This window comes from Balaenoptera acutorostrata, chromosome 6 (assembly GCF_949987535.1).
Source record: "Balaenoptera acutorostrata chromosome 6, mBalAcu1.1, whole genome shotgun sequence".
Classification (NCBI taxonomy): Eukaryota; Metazoa; Chordata; class Mammalia; order Artiodactyla; family Balaenopteridae; genus Balaenoptera; species Balaenoptera acutorostrata.
In genome coordinates, this window is record NC_080069.1 from 90,969,282 (window position 1) to 90,993,024 (window position 23,743).

Genomic DNA, 23,743 nt, shown 5'->3' on the forward strand with positions numbered 1-23,743 from the left:
TAAGGAAGTGAACAGAAATGAAACAGCAGTGATATAACCTCAGGCTTAGTGGTGTTGATACAGTCTATGCAGCCATGCCAGCAGAAGCAGCAACGAGAAGTAAAGCTAGGACTTGAAAGTACAGCCATAATATCTAATTGGAATCCAATTTCTTTTCTAACTTTTCACCAATAAAAAGAAATATGCAATGAACACATTGGAACAGTTTTTAAATTCAATTTCAGTGACCATCTGAATAGGAGAAAGATAAAAGAGCACTGCGGCGAAATCAAAATAGGGCAGCAGGGGAGTAATGTGACATTGCTGTTCTGGTACTGGAAACAGAAAACTACCCATAAGGCCCAATAGTACAATAGAAAGAGTTTGGGCTTTGCAGTTAGGTTTTTGCCCTGGCCATTTCTTAGTGGTGTTACTTTCAGCATACAAATCTGGGCTTCAGTATGCTCTAAAATGTGACTGTTTCTTCCCATCTCTTAGGGTTGTTAGAATTAAGTTACACAAACTATAAACAGCTGCCAGTACAGTATAGAAACATGGCAGGTCTATAGGGGACTTCCCCTGGTGGTCCAGTGGTTAAGACTCCGTGCTTCCAATGCCAGGGGCGTGGGTTTGATTCCTGGTTGGGGAACTAAGATCCCACATGCTGCACAGTGTGGCCAAAAAAAAAAAAAAAAAGAAAAAAAGAAACATAGCAGGTGTATAGGAAAAGACAGCTGTTATTTTTCCAGGAACAGTCCAGCTTAAATGTAAGCAAGTTAAAACCCACTGGTAAACTAGAGGCATACCCAGCAAGCTCTATAGAGGAGCCTATCTCAGTGAAAACAGAGGAAACGCTAAAGAGGGCGGAACAAAAGTTTAAATTGAAAAATAAGAGCAGTGGATAAAGGAACTAAAACTCTTAGATGAAGTGAGTTTCTGCCATCCTAGAGGAGCAGATCCTGCTCCCCGCAAAGGTAATGAGAAGCATATCTAGTACCTACTTAGCTTAGAATGCACAGTGAAAGCCACAGCTGCCAGCCAAGATCATGCCCAAAAGGTCTGCACACATTTAACCAGGATAATGTCTTCCTGAAGGGGACCTGTGAACAAGGGCCTAACCTTGGGCCACACTAAAGGAAAATGGCTTGAAGTTTATCCAAATATAAATGGTTGTAGTCAGCATCAGTGTGAAGTCCTTACTAGGAAAGGGATGGGAGTGAAAGAGTATTAGCCTTGAAATACATAATGTCTATAAAACTACTTACCCAAGATGGTGGAGAAAGAGTTTCTCTGGATAGGTGGTTTGTGAACAGACAGGGTACCATCTACAAGGAACTTTTTACCTTTACCTTTGATTAAACCTCTGTGGAATATGCCACAAACACCTGTACTTTCTTAAACAGAAGCGACTAAAAATTATAACCCTTGCTGAATAATCTTGGGCGTAGCATGAACCGCTGCAGAGAGGGTGGCAGTTGTAGGTGGTCTGGAATGATGAGTTGGGTGTTAGCTCATCTCAGTGTATTATCCTGCGTGCAGTATAAACCCCACCCACTGCCCTTAGAGGCTTCAGATCTGAACCTATCAGTTTGTCTTCACTGTGGCCCAGTCAGGCCATTGGGGACCATTTCCTCATCTCTTTCTTAGTTGTCTAACTTTCCTAGCACTTCTCAGCATTAACACAAAAAGACTGAGCTCTGTAGAAGGTCATCAACCAGTCTTTCTGTGAACTCGCTAATCATAGGGTGCAAGCTTCTGGTCAGTGGCTCTTTGATGTTTTAGTTGTTGCTAGGTACCCAGAGGTCTTTACTGCCTGCTGAAATTGAGTTTTTTAATTGGTTTGTTTTTGAGTTCCAAGCCACTGCTAATAGTTGGAGTGCTGGAAGGCAGGTCTACAGGTAAACGTGATTTTACCATACTGTCTGAGGTTGGTATTGGGTGGTGACCATATAAAATGAAATTTAGAATGTAATTTAAAGCTTCAACACAAAGAACTACTACCCAATGGAAACAAAACTGTGTCTGAATGAGACCCATACAACTGCTTTGAGACTTTTTGATTTAATTGGACAATACCAATTCTGTTACAGAATCCCAAAGAAAATTCTAATTCCATAAGAAACAGTAAGTTTACCTCAGCAGCCTATGCTGCAGAGTTAGCAGGTGAGCCTTCATAGACTCAGAGGAGTTTGGCTTCAAGAACTTTACAGCACAGGTAAATTAGGAAGAAGTAAAGACCTCTTAGAATTAAGAAGACAATTTCTAGGCATTTAGCATGAAGACTTCTATTTGTGTGAACTTGTAGGGCTCCTGAAGAAGTTGATGTTTTAAGTCCTTGAGTCTCACATCTACCAAACCTAATCTGTCAACTCCAAACTTACAAAAACTCAGAGGGATGTGAGAGAAGTATCTCATTCAAGTTGTGATTCCAAATGAGGCAGAAATCAAGCTAAATATAATGAACTTGTGGGAATAGAAGGTTTAAGGCATGTTAGACACTAGAATCTTCTGATGATCACCAAAGGAGATGGCTTGAACTCCATGGTGTAAGGAGTTAATCCTTTAGGTTACCTACCTGTCTCTGCTGTTGGGAGTTGGAGGTAAGGACCCATACATAGTAAATCTATGGAGTTCCAGTTTCCCGTCATTGGACTGGTGATTTTTGGGTGGATATCCAAAACCAAAGAAAAAACTGAAGAGCCACAAAACAATGAAAGCATGGAAGAAAATGGCAGGATTATGATCCTGAGTCTTCTCCTATAGAACAGGAGGCCTTTTGACCCCCTTCTCAGGTATGTACCTGACTCAATTAGACCACAGGAACTATTGGGTTGGCCAAAAAGTGCCTTCGGTTTTTAAATAAAAATAAAAGACACATTTTTCATTTTCGCCAAGAACTTAATTGAACAACGTATTCACCCTTCTGTTCCACTACTTTCTGCCATTTTTCAGGCAACTTCATAATTCCATCTTCCCAAGATTTTTTATCTTTTTGAGCAAAGAACTGTTCCAGGTGCCTTTTACAGTATTCCAGGGAATTGACATTTTTTCCATTAAGAAAATTTTGTAAAGACCTAAGTAAATGGAAATCCGAAGGTGCAATAATATCTGGTGAATACGGCGGATGAATCAGAACTTCCCAGCCAAGCTGTAACAGTTTTTGCCTGGTCATCAAAGAAATATGCGGTCTCACGTTATCCTGATGGAAGATTATGCATTTTCTGTTGACTCATTCTGGATGCTTTTCGTCAAGTGCTGGTTTCAGTTGGTCTAATTGGGAGCAGTACTTGTTGGAATTAATCGTTTGGTTTTCCTGAAGGAGCTCATAACAGGACTCCCTTCCAATCCTACCATATACACATCATCACCGTCTTTGGATAAAGACCTGCCTTTGGTTGGTGGTGGCTCATTTCGCTTGCCCCATGATCTCTTCCGTTCCACATTATTGTACAATATCCACTTTCCATCGCCCGTCACAATTTGTTTTAAAAAACAGAACATTTTCATTACGTTTAAGTAGAGAATCAAATGTGGAAATATGGTCAAGGTTTTTTTCGCTTAACTTATGTGGAACCCAAACATCAAAGCGATTCACATAACCAAGCAGGTGCAAATGATTTTCAGTGCTTGATTTGGATATTTTGAGTATGTTGGCTATCTCCCACGTGGTATAACATTGTTCTCAATGAATGTCTCGATTTGATCACTGTCAACTTCAACTGGTCTACCCGACCGTGGAGCATCGTCCAGCGAGAAATCTCCAGCACAAAACTTCGCAAACCACTTTTTAAAATTTATTTATTTTATTTATTTATTTTTGACTATGTTGGGTCCTCATTGCTGCGCATGAGCTTTCTCTAGTTGCGGCGAGTAGGGGCTACTCTTCATTGCGGTGCGTGGGCTTCTCACTGTGGTGGCTTCTCCTGTTGCAGAGCACGGGCTCTAGGCACGTGGGCTTCAGTAGTTGTGGCTCACGGGCTCTAGAGCACAGGCTCAGTAGTTGTGGCACACAGGCATAGTTGCTCCGCAGCATGTGGGATCTTCCCGGACGAGGGCTCAAACCCATGTCCCCTGCATTGGCAGGCAGATTCTTAACCACTGAGCCACCAGGGAAGCCCCGCAAACCACTTTTGACGTGTTCGATCAGTCACAGCACCTTCTCCATACACTGCACAAACCTTATTTTTGCGTTTCAGTTGTGTTTTTACCTTTCTTGAAATAATAAAGCATGATATGTGGGAAATGTTGCTTTTTTTCTTCCATCTTCAGTATTAAAATGGCTACACAAAAATTCACCAATTTTGATAAGTCTTTTTTTAAATGCACACTGATATGATGGCTGTCACAATACAATCTAACAAAATCGTTTCAAATGAAGTTAGAAAAAACTAAGTGCTACTAGAGCCATCTTACGGAAAAAAACGAACGAACCTTTTGGCCAACCCAATAGAAGTTGTAAAAGCACCCTCTTGAAAGATCCAACTGGAATGATTAGCAGCTGATTATCACACTAAGGAAATAATAAAAGCCATGTTTCAAGTAGCTATTGACTTACCTTGGTCATTTATGAAGGCCAGAAGACAGCTGTTCTGTTTTGGGGGATGAGACAAGAGAACAGCATGTAAATCTGGTCAGATGTACCAGAGCACAGTGAAGAGTGGACACCATACTGTAACCCACATTCCAGCAATTTCTTGCCTTTGGGGAGATTCTCATAGGCTAGGAATAGATATAGTAATAAGTGTTGTTTCTAAGCCCATTGACCAGAAAATTAAAAAGAAGACACATGTTGTGGAGGACAGATGGTGATCACATTGGAATGCCTGAAAAAAGCAAATTTTCACTTTCATGAAAAATTTAAAACAAAGAGTTTAAGTTGAAAAAAATTACATTTGTCTTAAATTACATATATTTTAAATTCTAAACAATATGAGTTTCATGATCTTTTCCTTTGAATTGAGTAACCCTTCAGCTATTCTCCAAAGATTGGCTAATGAAGTACGTGGACCAGGCATATCTTCCATGTCACTAAATTATCCATGAATACTTGTCTAACATGTTGAAGAACATCTGAATCAACTCCAGTTAGTGTCAGGTTCTGTTCCTAAAGTCAGGCTTATGTTTAATCTTAGTAGATGCTAATTTGAATTTAAAGAGGCCAAATCACTAGAGAATAAAGTGGAATTAGGCACATAACTGGCTTATGAGATCAAGAAGAAGCCAGTAAAAATTGGAAAGTGGCTACAATTCAAGGAACTAGTCATTTGGGGATTGCTGGGGGCTGGGGTAGGGTATCTACTTTAAACAATGAAAATAAAACTGCTGAGGAAACAAACCTGCCTTCTAGTTCAGATGATTATTTGGCCATTGTTTGTACTTTGAATAAACTCAGGCTTACTGGTCAAAAATCTACTTTATAGGCTGACTGGCAAAGCTTGATATAAATGCTACTGGCAAAGCTTGATATAAATGCTCCAGACAAAGCCCTGGAAGCTTACTACTTCCAGGTGATCTTTAAGCATTATTCTGGAATAAAGGCCAGAAAAATGGGAATTCTCCTCTTGTCCTGACCAAATTCACATCAAGTGGACCTAATATTCATAACTTCTGTTAAGATAGTAATCCCTAGTTAGAAGAACTCAGTGTGCTGGTCATGTTCAGAGGTCATGTTTAGAGGTTTGACAGATTTGACAATTACATTGTTAGGTAATTGGTCCTGATTGCATCTAAAGCACAGGTGGAATGGAAGCTTTGGGGCCAAGAGTGGGGGAGATTAGTAAACAAACATTGAAGTATCTCATATTCCCAGTTAACTTATTGGAAAGAAAAAGATCGTTAAACTGAAGAACTGTTGTCCTCTTTTGGATTAGAAGAAGCCATGTGGACAGATAGGGCATGCGGCTTGTGAGAGTTATTTTAGATGAATAAGATGGACTATACTCCATTGAAATTAGCCTCTGCCATCCACTTCAGAGAAGGTGTTGCAAAGAGTTGAGAAAATGTTGCTAGGTGAAGACTGAAGAAGCGTTTTAAGATGGGCCCAGCAGGCTCAGCTGGCTTTGGATATGGAGGACTGCCATGTCTAAATCTAAAACTGTAATAACCGGGATTCTTTTTTTTTTTTTTTAACATCTTTATTGGAGTATAATTGCTTTACAATTGTGTGTTAGTTTCTGCTTTATAACAAAGTGAATCAGCTATACATATACATATATCCCCATATCTCCTCCCTCTTGCGTCTCCCTCGCACCCTCCCTATCCCACCCCGCTAGGTGGTCCCAAAGCACGGAGCTGATCTCCCTGTGCTATGCGGCTGCTTCCTGCTAGCTAGCTATTTTACATTTGGTAATGTATATATGTCCATGCCACTCTCTCACTTCGTCCCAGCTTACCCTTCCCCCTCCCCGTGTCCTCAAGTCCATCCTCTACATCTGCGTCTGTATTCCTGTCCTGCCCCTAGGTTCTTCAGAACCATTTTTTTTTTTAAGGTTCCATGTATATGTGTTAGCATACGGTATTTGTTTTTCTCTTTCTGACTTCTTCACTCTGTATGACAGTCTCTACGTCCATCCACCTCACTACAAATAACTCAATTTCGTTTCTTTTTATGGCTGAGTAATATTCCATTGTATATACGTACCCCATCTTTTTTATTCATTCATCTGTCGATGGACACTTGGGTTGCTTCCATGTCCTGGCTATTGTAAATAGAGCTGCAATGAACATTGTGGTACATGACCCTTTTTGAATTATGGTTTTCTCAAGGTATATGCCCAGTAGTGGGATGGCTGGGTCGTATGGTAGTTCTATTTTTAGTTTTTTGAGGAACCTCCATAGTGGTTGTATCAGTTTACATTCCCACCAACAGTGCAAGAGGGTTCCCTTTTCTCCACACCCTCTCCAGCATTTATTGTTTGTAGATTTTTTGATGATGGCCATTCTGACTGGTGTGAGGTGATACCTCACTGTAGTTTTGATTTGTATTTCTCTAATGATTAGTGATGTTGAGCATTCTTTCATGTGTTTGTTAGCCATCTGTATATCTTCTTTGGAGAAATGTCTATTTAGGTCTTCTGCCCATTTTTGGATCGGGTTGTTCGTTTTTTGGATATTGAGCTACATGAGCTACTTGTAAATTTTGGAGATTAATCCTTTGTCAGTTGCTTCATTTGCAAATATTTTCTCCCATTCTGAGGGTTGTGTTTTCATCTTGTTTATGTTTTCCTTTGCTGTACAAATGCTTTTAAGTTTCATTAGGTCCCATTTGTTTATTTCCATTTCTCTAGGAGGCGGGTCAAAAAGGATCTTGCTGTGATTTATGTCACAGAGTGTTCTGCCTATGTTTTCCTCTAAGAGTTTTTTATAGTGTCTGGCCTTACATTTAGGTCTTTAATCCATTTTGAGTTTATTTTTGTGTATGGTGTTAGGGAGTGTTCTAATTTCATTCTTTTACATGTAGCTGTCCAGTTTTCCCAGCACCACTTATTGAAGAGGCTACTAACTGGGATTCTGTATGACAAGTGAATAACTCACATAGAAATAGAATTCTGTTTTATTTTTCCATTTTCTCAAAAAGTATATTTCTCAAATCTTCTCTGGATACCCAGTCTGTGTCCTTGTATCTTAAGTGTCTTAAAGCACAGTGAAGATAGACATTTTAAGATTCCATATTTTAAAATGTGAGTCTCTAGAGAGGTGGGCTAACCATTGAGAGCAAAATGAGGAGTGTCCCAAATGTTTGTGTTTCCAGCCTTAACATTAAGGACGCAAATTGTGAATATCACATAAATACCATCCAGAGTGTCACACGGTGTCAGCAGGGTCAACTGTATTTATGTTCTCTCTTCCTAAGCATTATACAGAAAATTAGTAAATGAAGTCAATGTTCTTTACTGACAAGCTACCCACCCAGCAACTTTAATATTCTGTTCTTCTTGGGGAAGGGGGTACTTCTTGTACGCTTGTTTTATCACCTTAGTGGTCTGGATAGCCTCCTAAGGTCTTAAACTCCAGCTAAAGAGTAGGTGAATAGGATCTGACAAAATAGAAGCATTTCAGAGGGCTATGAGTACTAACTTCAGTCTAATCAGAAGTTGAGAAATTTTTTTGGTAAAGGATCAGGTAATAAATATTTTAGGTTTTGCAGGCCAAGAGCTATGTGACTGTCACCCGTAGTCTGGCACAACTACTCGACTCTGCCATTGTAGTGCAAAAGCAGCCATACGCACTACATAAAGCATGGCTGGGTGCCAATAAAACTTTGTTGATGTACACTGAATTTCATATCATTTTCGTGTCACAAAGTAATTCTTTTGATTTTTTTTCAACCGTTTAAAAATTGAAAAATCATTCTTGGCTCACGGGCTATGGAAAAACAGGTGGCATGCTGCATTGGGCTACAGCCTGTGGTGTGCTGACCCCTGGTCTAGAAGTGGAAAGGCTTAGAACTTGGGAAAATGGTGCCACACGTCAGTTTCTCTTTTTCTCCTTCTCTTATATTAGGAGATGCCGTCAAGCCGTGCCTCTCTGGAATGTTAAGAGAAGAAAATTAGAAATTGGATGATATACAACTGCTGGGCATTTTTAAGTCTGGTTCATTAGAGGGACAACACTTTTAGCTAACTTTCTTCTGTAGTTGTTGGAAAATGTGTACCTTACCTCTGGACTGACCTTCCTACATAATGGAAAGCTGAGGGTTTTCTCAGGATACTGCAGGAAGAAGAGAGACAGCACCTCAGTTTTGCCTGAATACTTCCTAGCTTTCTTCCCAGTGGTTTATTCCTGACAGTTCTGATACCTTTTCATGGTTTCATTCCTCCTTGTATTCTGTCAATTTTGTAAGCTGTTGCTTTGTATTTGTCAGAGAAACTAGGTGAGACAAAACTATTTGTCAGAGAAACTAGGTGGTGTACAGGGCAGAAGCTCTCATGATTTCCTAGGGTTATTGGAGGTCAGGTGCTTCACATGGGAAATTCGTACTATTTCATTTCCCTGCTTATTACTGAAATGTGGTGCATGATCATGTTTGCAAGTGAAGGCAGCGTATTAAAGTCTTAGTGATTGAGAAGAGTAAAATGTACAATTTTGTGTTCTCTTCATAAATTTGAAAAGTGTTTCTCTCAAATTTAAAATGCATTAATGTGCTCTCAGGTTGTTTTTAGCCATTAAAATATCTGTCATTTGCTTTATTTAAAAATTTCAGGTGGAAAAACCTTGCAGTGGTGGTCAAGATTTACTTGTTTATCCAGCTAAGAGAAAGCAGCTTTTGAGAAGTGAACTGAACGCTGAAAAAGTGCCTCCATCCCCACTACCTGCTCCAAAACAAATACCACCACTCAAAGGGTGTCCAACAGTTATGCCAGGAGACTTTAAAGAGAAAGTTGAGGAGCTGCTGGTGAAATACTCAAGTGGTCTTTGGGCCAGCGCACTCCCAAAAGCATTTGAGGACATGTACAAAGTGAAATTACCCGAGGATGCCTTAAAAAATCTTGCCTCGCTTTCCGATGTATGCACCATAGATTACATTTCTGGAAACCCCCAGAAGGCCATTCTCTATGCTAAACTTCCACCACCCACTGACAAAATCCTAAAGGATGCAGGGCAAGCACATGGAGATTATGATATCAAGTCTGTGATGGAACAAGAATATTTGCAGATAGAAGGAAGCATTACCAAAAGTGCTGATACCTTTATGGAGACTGTAACAATTCCTCCGTTAATCATTCCAACTGAGGCATCCCCATCTGTATTGGTGGTTGAACTGAGCAACACAAATGAAGTGGTTATCAGGCAAGTTTTATTTTCTAATTCTTTAGAATCCTAGTGTACTGTTGCTACTTGGCTATTCTTCACATAGATGCTGGTTGAGGAAGAATAATATATTTTTAGTTCTATAGAGTTATGTTGAAGTATAGTGTTTAAAATAACTATTTTTGTGAGAAAAGATTTCTAACAGTTTTAAAAATTGAAATGATGATATGGTCTGAACGTGAAAAAAATCTATGTCAAAAGCATAATGGTAACTATATATGTCAAAAGCAATACCTAGTCCATAGAAAGAGCAATCACCCACTAGGTAGGTAATACTGTTTAATCTGGGATTACGTAGTGTTTCCTAAAAGTCAGAATAGGTAAGCACCGCCTTCTAGTGTAATGCATCAGATTAGCCCTCTGGTTTCTCGAGCCTTTTGATATCATTGCCTGGGAGAAGGAATTATTGCCTAAGTGGCTAATGATAACTGGAATTCCAAAAAACAGTTCAGCTCAGGCACTTGATGTGGACTTTTGGAGGAAATGTAGAATACATAGAAAATGTTGAAAGACTGTAATTTGCTATTTTTGACTTGGGATGAAGAATGGTAACCACTGTAGCTGGACCTCTGGAGGCAGCAGCCCAAGGTGTGGCTGTGGCTGGAGCAGAACAGAATCCAGGCTCCTTCACCCAAAATGTCCCTGCGCTTTGGGCTCTTACTCTTCCCAAGGATCATAGCTGAGCTGGGAAGACCCAATGCAAGGCCACAAAAAATAATCAAAGTCCTATACAGCAAACCTATTGAAGCTTTTCTCTTTGAACAAACTAAGTCTGATGATGAAGTGAGAATCAAGTATCTTAGGATGTTCAAACTAGAACATGTGGAAGCTTTTTTAAGGTCCTTTTTATAGAGGGGTGGTAAATGTATAGAGCTTTTATTCTAAGATGTGGTATGGCCTGAAGATAGAAACAGCTTGCTGAGGGTTAGGGTTCCCACTGTGGGTCACTAATAAACTGAGGTAAAGGAAGGATGTTGAGGAGCACATTGCTAACTTTTACCATTTGACATTGTAAAGAAAATCTAAATCTGCTTCCTTGGCAGGATACTTTGGTATCTGTTACCAGTAGTCCTTGGTGCCACTTTCAGAGACCAAGCACCCAGCACTGGACTGGATGAATCATGTGATTTCTTACGTTCTTCCCAAGAGTTGGCAGGAATCTGGATCAGTTCTAGGACTTTAGTAGGATGGGGGTTCAAACTACTCCAGGATGGTTAGGTCCAGGGTCCTCAGGTTATCTAGATCCCTTTTTCAGTATAAGTTAGAATCCCAGAGCCGGCATTCTACGTGTTCAGCAGGGTGGCTGGCAACCAGCAAGCATGATGGGTAATGTCTGCCCTTAGGTGGACCCTAGGTCATTAGTGTCCCCCCACCGCCCTCATCCCGGCAGGCTGAGCCCCATTCTACACCCACACCTTTACCCAGGCGGTAGACTCTGGAAACTAGTAGGCTTGTGACTCATAAAAGTTACAGGGAGGTGCCATGGCAGGACCCTTAGGTCAAGTATGGGAATCTGTTGTCTCCAGTCTAAAAATTAACTTTGTAAAACTTTGTATTTATGGCATATCTAAATTGGCCTGCATATCATTCTTTGTTCACTTGCTCAGGTAATTTGGGGATAATGTATGACCTTATTCTTGCCACTACCCACTCTTAATACCAACTGTCGCATTACCTCCTTACCCCGCCCAGGGCATGTAGCTAGCATCATTCTCTGTTGGTGGCTACAGAGAGCAGAAGCTGCCTGCAGATCTCATGCTGCTTCTCACCACCTCCCTCCTCCCTGGCAGGAGCCCATGCTATGCAGACTACCAAACCACGGGCTACAGCCTAGGCCTCTGCCAGTTGAGCTCCCAGGACTGTAGCAGCGCTACCAGGAGGCCCCTTGAGACTCCAGGTCCCAAGAAATGGGCACTTGGGCAGAGCTGCAGATCTACTAGGAGACTTCAGAGCCAAGAGTGCGGCTGTATTCCAGGCAGTACCCTAACATTTGTAAAGCTCAGTAACCTTAAATGATAGAGTATGACAAAGCTTTTACAGCTGTTTTCTGGAGTGAATAATATGCATGTCATATTTGGTTTTAAAATAGCCATTGCCTCCAAAAGAGGCATTATTTCCCTTTTGTGTAGGGCTTTTAAAAGCTTCTTTTCCTCTAGTAACAAATAGGTTGACTCTGGTTTCTTATGCCCTGCTGATAGTTACCAAAAATACAGGAAGATACTCCTAAAAGGAATAGTTTCTGAAAGCTGTATAGGACCACTTGGGCCCCGAGTAGAAGCTAGGACAGTTCAAAGAGCAATGTTCTTGTGGCATATCCCCCATCTCCCTGGCCAGGTGATTCTGGTGCTGGTACCGCATAGCCTTCAAACTCAAAAGGCTTCATCCCATGGCTGAGATAGCTCCTGTTAAAGGAGCCAGGTTTGATTTGCCAGGTTTTCCATCCTGGAAGGAGGCCTTTGTTAGAATCGTCTCTGAAGACTAAAGGACAAGGAAGCAGCAGACTATTTATGGCAGAAAGCAAAACAGTATGTTTTGATAACATAAACTAGGACAAGGTGATTGCAGTTGTCAACAGCCGAAAATTGTAGAAGGGGGATAGAAGAGTATCCTGGAAAAAACATTTCTTAAAAAGCATGCAACTTAAAGAGGCATTTATTTGTCTAGAACATGTCTCTTTAAGGGTATCAGAACTCAACATTTTGTTGTAATTTGTTCAAATTTGTTCAGTAAGTTGGAGGGATGGGTTGTCACATGGTTGTATTTATTGTTTTCAAGGGTTTGTTTTTCTCTAGGAGGAGTCAGATTTCATTGGTTGTCAGAGATTGAGACTTGTTCAGACCCAGCCTTAGTTAAGGCAGAACTATCAACTACATTCTCTTCTCAGAAATCTACACAGATCTCCAGCAGCCTGGTCAAAATCTCAGGTTGACTCTTGCTCATCTGGCTTCCAATTCTCATCTCGTCTTCCTTTCCACTTCCTCTCTTTCCTTCCCTTGAGTCTTCTCTCAACCTGGTCCTCCCTGACTGCTTACTGTTATATCCTCTAGTTCTCTGGATTGTTGTTGAGCATTTGCTCTGTTGTGTGGTGTGTTGGACCTTGGTCTTGTTTTGTGAGCTCCACAGTATTCTATTCTCCTTTTTCAAGATACAATTGTTTACTAACTCCATGTTCTCCTCCCTGTCAATGTAAGCAAGTCTGAGCCTGAAACCAAAGATGACCATAGAAAAACAGAGTAATATTAATGAATTCCTGTAGCTTTCCTTCTTCCAGGTTGCTTCATTTGTGTTCTCTTCCTTTAATTTAGGTATGTGGGCAGAGACTATTCTGCTGCTCAGGAATTAATGGAAGATGAGATGAAGGAGTATTACAGTAAGAACTCCAAGGTCACACCAGTCCAGACTGTGCAGATTGGCCAGTTGCTGGCTGTAAATGCTGAGGAGGATGCTTGGTTACGGGCACAGGTCACCTCAACAGAAGAGAACAAAATAAAGGCAAGCATTATGAAGACAAACACATTATTTTTCAAATGAAAATGTTGCTTCTAATATTGTGTCCTCTCTAACTATATTTAGTTTTCCCCAGAAGTTGAAAAGATAGTATCTGTAAAAGATTATCCCTGTCAACTTTTAAGTCAGTGGTAGTTATATTATCTTAGAGTTTTAGTTTAAAAAAAAGAAAAAAAATTCTTCTCCATTGCAGTACCATAACCCATGATGTCATCAGGAAAAAAACCTCTATTTCTATCCCCCAAGGTTATATAATGAATACTGATCAGAGCTCTGTGGGCTTCTTATCAAGGTCAATACTTTGGAGTGAGGGAAACCATACTGATTAGAGGAGATGGCATTCTTCTCTCCCTTCTTGCACAGCCAGCTGAGGAGAACCCCAGATAAGACTTGGGCCATGCCCAAAGTCTTGCCCTCTTGGTCATCTTGGAAAGGTCAGAGGGCTCGTTCACCAGTCTCTTCCATCAGAGGCTCCAACACTTCCAGACTTGACCACATTCGTGGTGATCATCCTCTGCCCCATTGCCTCTTCTTTCCCTCAGCTCAGAGACCCAGAACCAGAACTCACTCACGAAGGCACAGTTTTGTCTAAATTTTGCAAGCAGGGTTAGCACATCTCAGAACCCTTAGCACTGCAGGGGGCGGGAAGTCCAGGTGAACAGGACCCCAGTCAGTGTGGCCCCATCACTGCTTTGTGCTCAGTGAGAAACCTGAGTGACCTCTAGTCGATAGGCGATAACTGCCCCAGACATTCCTAGCTAAACTTCAGTCTACTTGCTGACCGTTTCCCTGCCCTTAGGAAGTCCAACACAACTTAAGCTATTTGAAGGCACAGGGATTGCTTACGAAGAGAAGAACCATACAAACCCTGGTGACATGTTAACAGTGCATCAGTGTTTATAATAAATGCTACAAATACTCCACAAGGATATCTCCCAGTCTGAGATCTATAAGGCAAAAATCACTTGGGCCTTCCCCTTCCTTCCTTACCTCTACTTTGGGAGTTTAAGCTCTGGAGTCAGTTAGACCTGAGTTTGAGTCCCAACTCTGCCACTTCTAGCTGTGTGGCCTTGGGAAAGTTATTTAACTTCTCTGATTCCTTACCTATAAAATCAGACACTATCATTATGCTGGTATCTGCCTGTTAAACTTTTCATTCATTTTTTCCACTGTCCTAGGGCAGGAGACAAGACTGACAAGTCCTTGTTCTCAAGAAGCTTATATGCTAGTAAAAGAAGGCAGATAATGAACAAGTATACAATAAATAAACAGGACAATTTAAGAGCAGTGAAGGAAATGACGAGGGTGCTATGATAGAAAATAACTTTGAAGGAAGGGATAAGCAGGGAGATGTGATCTGGTTTATTTGCTTCAAAGATTGTTCCAGTGCCTGTGTGGGGCATGGATTGTAGTAGTGTAGAGAAGGAAAGTAAGACTGGTTAGTTGGCTATTGCAGTAGCCAGCAGCTTGTAACCTGAATTAGGGTAGAAACAGTGGAGACAGAGGTAATGGGACATATTCAGGATGTATTTGGAGGTAGAACTGACAGGACACTAATTCATTGGATGTGGAAGAGAAGAAAGGAGAAGATTCAGGATGACTGCTGGGTTTGGGGCTTGAGCAACCTGGTGGATATTGGTGCCATTTATTGAAATTGGGAAATCAGGGAAAAGAACCAATATATAGGAGAATCAAGAATTTTGTAGGACCTGTTAGGTTGGAGAAAAGCTATCAGATTTCACCTGGACAAGCCTGGAGCTCAGGGAGAAGTCAGGACTGGAGATGTAGCAGCAGGGTGGGAAACATCAGCATGTAGGTGCTACTTGAAGCCATGGGACTGGGTCAGATCTCCTCGAGGAAGAATCACCCATAGAGCAGAGAAGGGGACCCAGAACTAGGCTCTGAAACACTTCAGCATTTAGATGGTGGGTGTGAGAGGAGCAAAAAAGACTGTCAGAATGGCCAAAGAAGGAGGAAAACCAAGAAGACAGTGTCTCGGAAGCCAGAACAGGAAAGTACCTCATAAAGGAGGAAGCAACCGGCTGTGTCATTGCTTCTGAGAGCTGTGAGCCGGTGTGAGGAATAAATGCGGTAGCTTGGTGTGTTGTACGGTGGTAAGCTCTTAAGGCAGCAGTAGTTGTGGCAGTCCTGTCCTGATCTTGTTCCCCATATCCCATGAACCAGACAGAGATGAATTTTACCCTTCATGAGGAGAAACCCCAGCTACGTGGAAAGTCTTGTTTCTCTTGAATTTTACTGTGCCTGACAGCAAGAGCAGATTCCCTCCTTGCTTTCCACAAAGCTTGCTGAGTATGAGGAACAGGAACATGCGGTCACCCCCTCAGGTTGGTGCCAGTTTGGCCTGGCGCAGACCCACATCCCAGGGGTGTTTTCTGGTGATTACTCAGGTGGTGCTGTGAGACCTGTGGCCACCTGAGGGAGCCAGAGAGCCAGGAATGAACTGGGGCCCGATGCCAGGATTATGAGCCTGCTTGTGCTGATCTCAGGGCCAAAGGACACAGGACACAGAGAGGGTGGTGAGAGTCCAGCTGGACAGTCCACGGGCAGATGTTTTATGAGCCGCAGCTGACATACAAATACATGGTATCGTGATTCAAAAGAAAAAAGAAAAGTAAACAAGCTCCAGACATTACAGAACCCCTTTGAAGATTTTAGAGCAGTATTCTTTAGTCTCTTAGTGCTAGGAGTACATTCTAAATTGCCCAGGAATCATGATTTCACATACTATGTCCTAGTCACAGACATGTTGTCTCCATTTTAGGCCTAGGAAGAGCAGAATCCAAATTGTGGGTGTTGATAGCTATTAAAGGACACAAAAAGCTGCGTGAATCCTGAGGCCTTTGGGAAGGAAAAGCAGGTGCTAATTAGGGGTTGGAGAAGAGGCTGGCTGCAGTGTGGGGACCCTGCCAGGGATCAAGGCCTCGGCGGGCACTGAGTCAACATATGGACTCTAAGAGATGATCCTTTCCAACGTGGGATATACAGGCCCCACAGACACGGTTATCAGGTGGTCAGAGAAAGGCGTTAGTCATCTCTCTATTCTTTTCTTCCTTAGATTCTCTGATGGGAGAATTTTTGTTTTGTATACTTACTGTCAGAATCTCGGTGCTCAGAAGCTGTGGACTTTATTTTACTGCAGAAAGTAGAACTCTGTATTACTTGGTATTTCTTTGAAATGCCTTTGCCCTGCGTTTTTGTGATTTGTTCTGTTTTTGTAATAACCATCTGCTTTAATTAGAGAAGCGTAGTAAGTTTTCAACACTTTCCCTCTGATTCCTAGTTATCATTCTAAACCACAGCTTAATGTCTCTAGATTTTATTTTTCTCCAAAAAGAAAAAGCCTTTGGTTATATAGTCCTTTTCAACTGAAGGTTTTATTAATACACTACAAGTAACATCCAGGTGCTCCATGATCTGTGATGGTGGTGAGGAAGTGCCATGCAGGTCTCTGTAAACACAGAGCTCCGTCCAGCAGACTTGGGACCTTTTCCTGAATTGGATGAAGGCCTAACCCAGCTTCACAGCCCCCCAAAAACCCAGCATTACCTACCTTTACAGTGTAGAATTCCATGTTATCCAGCCGTGACATCATTGTTGTCATTGACAGAAAGCATCTCGGTCCCTGGAAGCATAACAGCTGAGAGCAAGCCGTCACAAGTGCTGCTCTGGGGATTTAGAATCTGGTAAATACCACCAGTGTGATGCCTCCTCTAGAAATAAATAAGGATCTGCCTAAGGAAGCAGATCCTTAGTGGAGTTGTATAAATCAAGAAAGAATAAGGTGATGTAGGCATTATGACAGTAAGGAAAGGGTGGGGGCAGTCAGGGCTGGCAGACCAGGTACGTGTGCTGCTGAGAAGCTGACAACAGAAGGCATCGGGGTTCAGCACTCTTCCCTCTTCTCCCCTTTGGCAAAGGCGCAGCAGAGGAGTGCGGCCTGGAAGTCAGGAGCCCTGGCACCCCTGGTCCCATTCACAGCATTCCTCTTCCGGGCTAAGTCAGGGGCACCTCCCCTGGCATTTTCCAGGCAGTGGTGCCACTTCACATGCCAATTACGGGGTAAAATGAAGCCAGTTAAATGCATCAAGTGATTTTTTTAAGAAGTGAGGATAAAGAATTTTATTTGAAGCTAAATGTTGTTGTTTCTGTTATCATTAGGTATGCTATGTTGACTATGGTTTTAGTGAAAATGTTGAAAAGAGCAAAGCATACAAACTGAACCCGAAGTTCTGTTCACTGTCATTCCAAGCTACAAAGTGTAAGCTTGCAGGTAAAAGGAACTTTTTTTAAAGTGCTCTCCACTTTGACAAACGTATGGACACCAAGCGGGGAAAGTGGGGGGCGGGGGGGGGGATGAATTGGGAGATTGGGATCGACACATATACACTAATATGTATAAAACAGATAACTAATAAGAACCTGCTGTATAAAAAATAAATAAATAAAAAATTTTTTAAAAAGTAAAAAAAAAAAAGCGCTCTCCACTTTGATACGTATTACCATTGTACTTTGGGGTGGTTAAATCCTAAAACGTGTTAAGTATCTCAAGGTGTTAAAACGTGTTATTTCTTGAAAGATATAAATGAATTCATGTTTAATATTTTCTTTGTAAGATTTGATCATTATAAAAATGTTATAATGTTTTAATATATTTTTGTTACGTTATATATAACATATAGCACATTTAACTTTATTATTAAAAAACCTGTTGGACATCTGAGAGGGTTTGGTTGCTGTTGCCCTAACTGCCCTAGTAACAGCTGTTCGAGGCCCTGTATCGTGGGGTACAGGATCAGTGTAAATCACGTTGTTCGACCTGTTGTAAAGTGACTCCCACCTTCATTCCCACTGAGATGGACTCCGTGGGTGCTGCTTGTTAGCAAGGAACACTCCCTCGTGCACCCAAGCACGAGTCCATCTGTGGGTCATGTGCGGTCTCTGGCACTGTCACGTATCACTGTTCTTTTCTTTCCTCCTCAAGGAAGCGTAGAGAAATGCACATGTGTGAGAGTGACGTGTAGGGATGACCTGAAAGTATGGGGGGCACACGTTAATGATGAGGAAAGACATTGGAATATGTATGCCTCATGCAGGAGAGCCAGAGCTACATTCAGAAAACGATCAGAATTGTTTTCGTGAAAATTAGACCCGTAAAGAAGTGCCTCCTTCCCAGCAGGGATGTCTTTATGTCAGAGGAACTGGGTTTGGCTCCTTCTGTGAGATAAATCTCGAGTAACTTAAAAATCCTGTTACAAACCTGTGAGAGTTAGTTTTGAAAAGAACATATCAAGAGCATAGGAAAAGATTTAGGATGCTGAAATGAAAGGTTTGATAAAAGCTATAGAGGTGTGTGTCTGGAGAACAGAATATGAACAAGAGAAAGGTAGGTCAGAAGGAGTCTGTGAACTTTTGCTTATGGATTTAAAGGGGAAGAATATAGAAATAGACATTGTAGTACCATTGGGGAAATGATGTCCTAGTTTAATTAGTTTAATAGATTAACTTAGAGTTGTCATATTATGATATATGAAGTTACAATTTTCCAAGAATTTAAAGAATAATTAGACTGCAATAAAATTCACCTAATACCCACATTACATTAAACAGTATTTAATCTTCCTTTCATAAATCTGTAAGTTCTTTGGTATCCTCAGGGCCATGATGGTTTACTTAAAAAGAAAGAATGAAAAGGTGGGGGGGAGGTTGTCTAAATTTTCAATAAGTGCATGTTCATGGAAGAAATAATTGTGCATATTTAATTCGAAAATGAAGAAACCAAGGGTATATTTTTAGCAAGAGTGTTATAAATACATGACTGGCAGACATAATTGGCTGACAACTTCTTTACATGTTAGTCTTTTTGTTTTAAATATGTGTTTGTAAGTAAAGTGAAGGCTGTTTCTCCTAAAGTAGAAATTCAGATTGATCGTCAACATTTCTTCTTGTTTTAAGATTGCCCGCCTTCGTGTAATCATTCAAAAGGGCATTCATGTTATAATAAATATTTTTAAACCTAAGGGTGGATACTATAAAGAAGATTGTATAACAAAGCTTCCCTATAAAATTTAAGAATTTTGTAGTAGATTCATAATTGTAATAAGTAGCCAAAACAAACACAATCTCTGCATCTTAAAATGATTCTTCTAATTAAGTAGAAATTTAAATATTCAATATTTTTCAGGGTTGGAAGTTCTAAGTGATGATCCTGATTTAGTGAAGGTGGTTGAATCTTTAACTTGTGGAAAGATCTTTGCAGTGGAAATACTTGAAAAAGCTGATATTCCACTGGTGGTTCTGTACGATACCTCAGGAGAAGATGACATCAACATCAATGCCACCTGCTTAAAGGCCATATGTGACAAGTCACTAGAGGTTCACCTTCAGGTACCACTGTGACCACTGTTGTCTATTCACCAGTATCACAGGAAAGAAATTCACCAGAAAAGAACGTTGTACATTTTAGGCTAACACTAGATAGAGACAGATTATGTATGTATTGGGAAAAAAAAGGAAGGAAGGGAACAAAAAAGAGGGGAAATGCCAAAATATAAATAGTAATTATTAAGAATTGGATTTTTGTTTTATTTTCCAGTTTCCACAATGGGCATATATTAATTTTATATGAAATTATTTTGCAAAGATAATAAGGGAGGATAATTCAAATAAAGGGAAAATTAGATCAGTGAAGATGCTTATTAAATTGCTAGCTTTAACATTTTTTAAATGTGAAGAACATAGATGTCTGTAGGAAAGGACACCTTTAAATAAATTATAGAGCAGCCACTTGAAAGAATAGGATGAGATGTTAAAAATGATCATTTTTAAGGCTTCATAGCAACATTGGGAAAATATTTGTTTTAATAAGTAGAACAACAGTGAATTGCCTTTATATTATGATTTGACTAAAAATGGCTAAAATTAAACCTTTACTGTGATTATAATTTTTAAAAGTTACTAAAAATTCCTGTGGCCCATGGACATGGATTAGAAAGTAAACTGATAATGGGATTGATTTTGTGAGAGTTTTTTATTTTCATTTCTGTTAATGCTGCAAAAATATGTTTTATATAATAATTCTTTTTCTAAATTAATGGGGAGAAGATAAACCAGAGTTAAAGCAGAGCTGAAGATACTCTTAGCCTTTTAGACAGTAGAAAGTGGTAATAATATAATGTATGCAAAATGTCTACTCTGTGCCTGACACAAATGATACCAGATATTCCTTTTGGAAAGAGTGGTATGCAAACTAGTTTTTCACATTTACGTTACGAATTTCATTCTATCTGTCCTCCAGCTTGCTTAGAAGATTGAAAAGCGCAGAAACTTTCAATGAGCTATTTAGGTAGATCCCCTTAGGTAGGTAAGAGCTGCACTCTGTTCTCACATCCTTGGTGTGTCCTTTGTTTCAGGTCGATGCCATGTACACAAATGTCAGAGTGACTAATATTTGCTCCGACGGCACACTCTACTGCCAGGTGCCTTGTAAGGGTTTGAACAAGCTCAACGACCTTCTGCATAAGATAGAGGAATACTTTCATTGTAAGGTATGGCCAAGCAGCATCCACCTCTAAGATGAGTCCTAACATTGCAAACAAGAGGAGTCACTAAATTGTACATGTGTAGTAAGTTTTGTATATTTTAAGGTAGACTCTCTAAAATAGAGGGTAAGAGCCCCAGACTTGAGAATTTAAAACAAAAACAAAAATCCCCACTAGTTTCTGCCTGGTAAAATGAGGATAATAATAGTGAGTACCCACAGGATTGTTATGAGGACTAGTCACAAGGCTGCTTATTAGCACAGGGCCTGGCACATAGAAAGTGCTCAACAACCGGTAGATTTGTCATTCACAAGGTGCAGTTGATGAGCCTAGAGTGCAGCTGCCTGTGACTGTCTGCTCGAGCAGCTGGCTCCTCTGCCTGGGCAAAGACGGAACCATGGAACTTAGAAGGAGAAGAAAACTTCCGAGGCACCACTCCCCAACCTCTTTATGGTCCCTGAGAGAACCTGCGCCTTGGAAAATGTGGTTCTGCAGTTTACATTTATTAGTAATCTCTTTTCCCTTTAATTCTAGTATTATTTTCTGAATCAGGATCTGTAGAGGTTTTGTTTTAAGGTCCTAAAGGGATTTCCTTACCTCCATTTGGACATTATAGTTGTAATCCACAATATGCTGTGGTTTCCAAGTGACTAAACTCTGATGCCGCTTCACCTCTGACCCCCTCACCTGGAAGTGAACCCTTGCCTCTGACCTACAGAGCACCCCAAGTGCCTCATGACGCTTGTATGCAGCATTGTTTTAGCTGTTTGGGTATTTGTTTGCTTTACTAGAGTATAGGCTTCCTGAGGGCAGAGACTGAGCCTCACCAGCTTCTGGTAAGTACCTAATTCATATAGGTACTGTAGTAAGTTATCTAGTGTCTTACATAAAATAGGTATTCCAAAATATTTGCTGAATTGGATGAAACTTGTATTTAGACTACAGCCTAGAATCGAGACGTTAGATCTATAGCTTTACCTCTTTCTCTGTTACAGATGTCTTAGCTTGTATCTCAAGGTCATTACTTAAGTTTGATTTGCTGATCTATCCTAGAGAAATCTGAGACATCCAGAGGGTGACTCTAGTTGCATGCATGTGCTTATAATCTATAATGGTGAAAAGCACTCTTGATAGTTCTTAGTGCCCTGGAAACTCAAGTGGAAGGAGACATTGCCTTTGGGGAGAGTAGAAACATTCACCCTGAGGGAAAGAGGCAATGGCAGGTCCCCCATTTCAAGCTACAGCAGAGGAGGAGGATGAAAACATTGAATAACATTGAACTGGCACTGATATCCATATTTGTGTTGATAATGTTTCTTTTGTTTTGGATTAAAATCTTATCTTTGAATCTTGAATGTTAAAAGATGAAAAGAGGAGACCTTATGAACAGCTAGCCTAACTGCTTCCCTTTCATCCAGGCTGTTCATTTTATCGGATTCATCTTCCCTCTGTGTTTAACTGATGGTGCCTGAGCCTGGATGAATTATACTGACCTCCATGCTAACATTAACAAGGCTGATTTATGGGCCATGTGCAAGGAAGGAGGGTAGATGGCTGCCACCAACATATGAGAAACAAGGCAGAAGCCCTGCAACCCCTGTACATGTGCTGCGTCCCCTGCAGCGCACACCTCGCCGAAAGTCTGATCACATACGGGTGAAGCAGTTTGCCTGTGCCACAGCGGTGTTTTTCTCATGGTGTAGCAACGTGCTCTTTGCTGAGAGTAATAAGTGTCATGCGTTTCTGTTTTGCAGCACATGACCTCTGAGTACTTCGTTTCATTACCCTTCTGTGGGAAAATCTGCCTCTTCCATTGCAAAGGAAAATGGTTACGAGTAGAGGTAAAATCAGTCACTTGACTTTTTTTAAACTTAAGATGAAATATTTCAGACATATAAATGAGGTTTTTAAAAAATGGAGTAAGCATCCATATACTCATCACCAATTTAAGAAATAAAACATGATACATAAAGCCAATACAGTTGATGCTCCCTGTCTGCAGCCCTTTCTTGTACTCCCACCCCTGGGGGAGCTACCAGCTGAATTTGGTGTTTCTCCTTCCTATTCACTGCTTTAGACTTTTACTATATTTGTGTCTATACACACATACTTTTACTATCTGTATATATCAATATAGAGATATTTAAAATGTAGAAGTGAATAGTATATATAATATTTATAGTAAAAACATGAATAAAGTATAACTAAATGAATGAATGTCTTAAAAATTTACACCAATTGTAAGATGTATTGATTCTTCTATAACATGCTTTTTCATTCATTATGTTTGTGATGTAATCTGTTTTCCCTGCTATATGCTGTAACAGTGTATGAATATGCCAACATGATCACTCCATTCTTCTGACAATGGATATTTAGATTGTGTCGAATTTTTTGCTATAAACAGCACTACCGTGAACATTCCTGTGCATATCTCCCACGGTACATATGTAGGAGTGGAATTTCTGGGCATGGGGAATGCCTAATTGCTCTCCAGAGTTACCCCTCCCTCAAGGGGTAGCCCTTTGAGCATTCTAGCTTCTTGGGGGCATCTCATGTCCTCCCTCACCCCTGCCCAGGATGGCTTGGGTTTCAGTGTTCACATATTCCTCTATTTCCAGGGCCTAATAATTGTTTTATTTTCTCACAAGCTCAGTTATGAATTTGCAAGGAGGTCTGTTATATTTTGTCATAAATCTCTGTATGTTTTTCAAAGGTAGGTTTTGGATTTTTGTGGTTTCTTTCTTTTCTTCGTCTTCTTTTTTTTTTTTTTGATATCTATTTTGCCCAGTTGGTAAAATTGCAAATCTGGGCTTGATTTTTTTTTTTTTCCCACAGTGGTGCTTAACCTAGGTGCAAAGACCTCTGCTTACAGGGAGCGCCTGGAC

General features: G+C 40.6%; 1 protein-coding gene across 1 annotated transcript in view; it reads left to right on the forward strand.

Annotated features, from left to right (window-relative positions):
• TDRD7 (tudor domain containing 7) overlaps window positions 1-23,743 on the forward strand; it is an 89,585-nt gene that overhangs the window by 48,195 nt on the left and 17,647 nt on the right. The window contains exons 7-12 of the mRNA XM_007197032.2: window positions 9,182-9,768; window positions 13,095-13,281; window positions 17,476-17,587; window positions 19,499-19,701; window positions 20,727-20,861; window positions 22,610-22,696. Of these exons, the coding sequence (XP_007197094.2) occupies window positions 9,182-9,768; window positions 13,095-13,281; window positions 17,476-17,587; window positions 19,499-19,701; window positions 20,727-20,861; window positions 22,610-22,696 (1,311 nt within the window). The remainder of the gene's footprint in view (window positions 1-9,181; window positions 9,769-13,094; window positions 13,282-17,475; window positions 17,588-19,498; window positions 19,702-20,726; window positions 20,862-22,609; window positions 22,697-23,743) is intronic.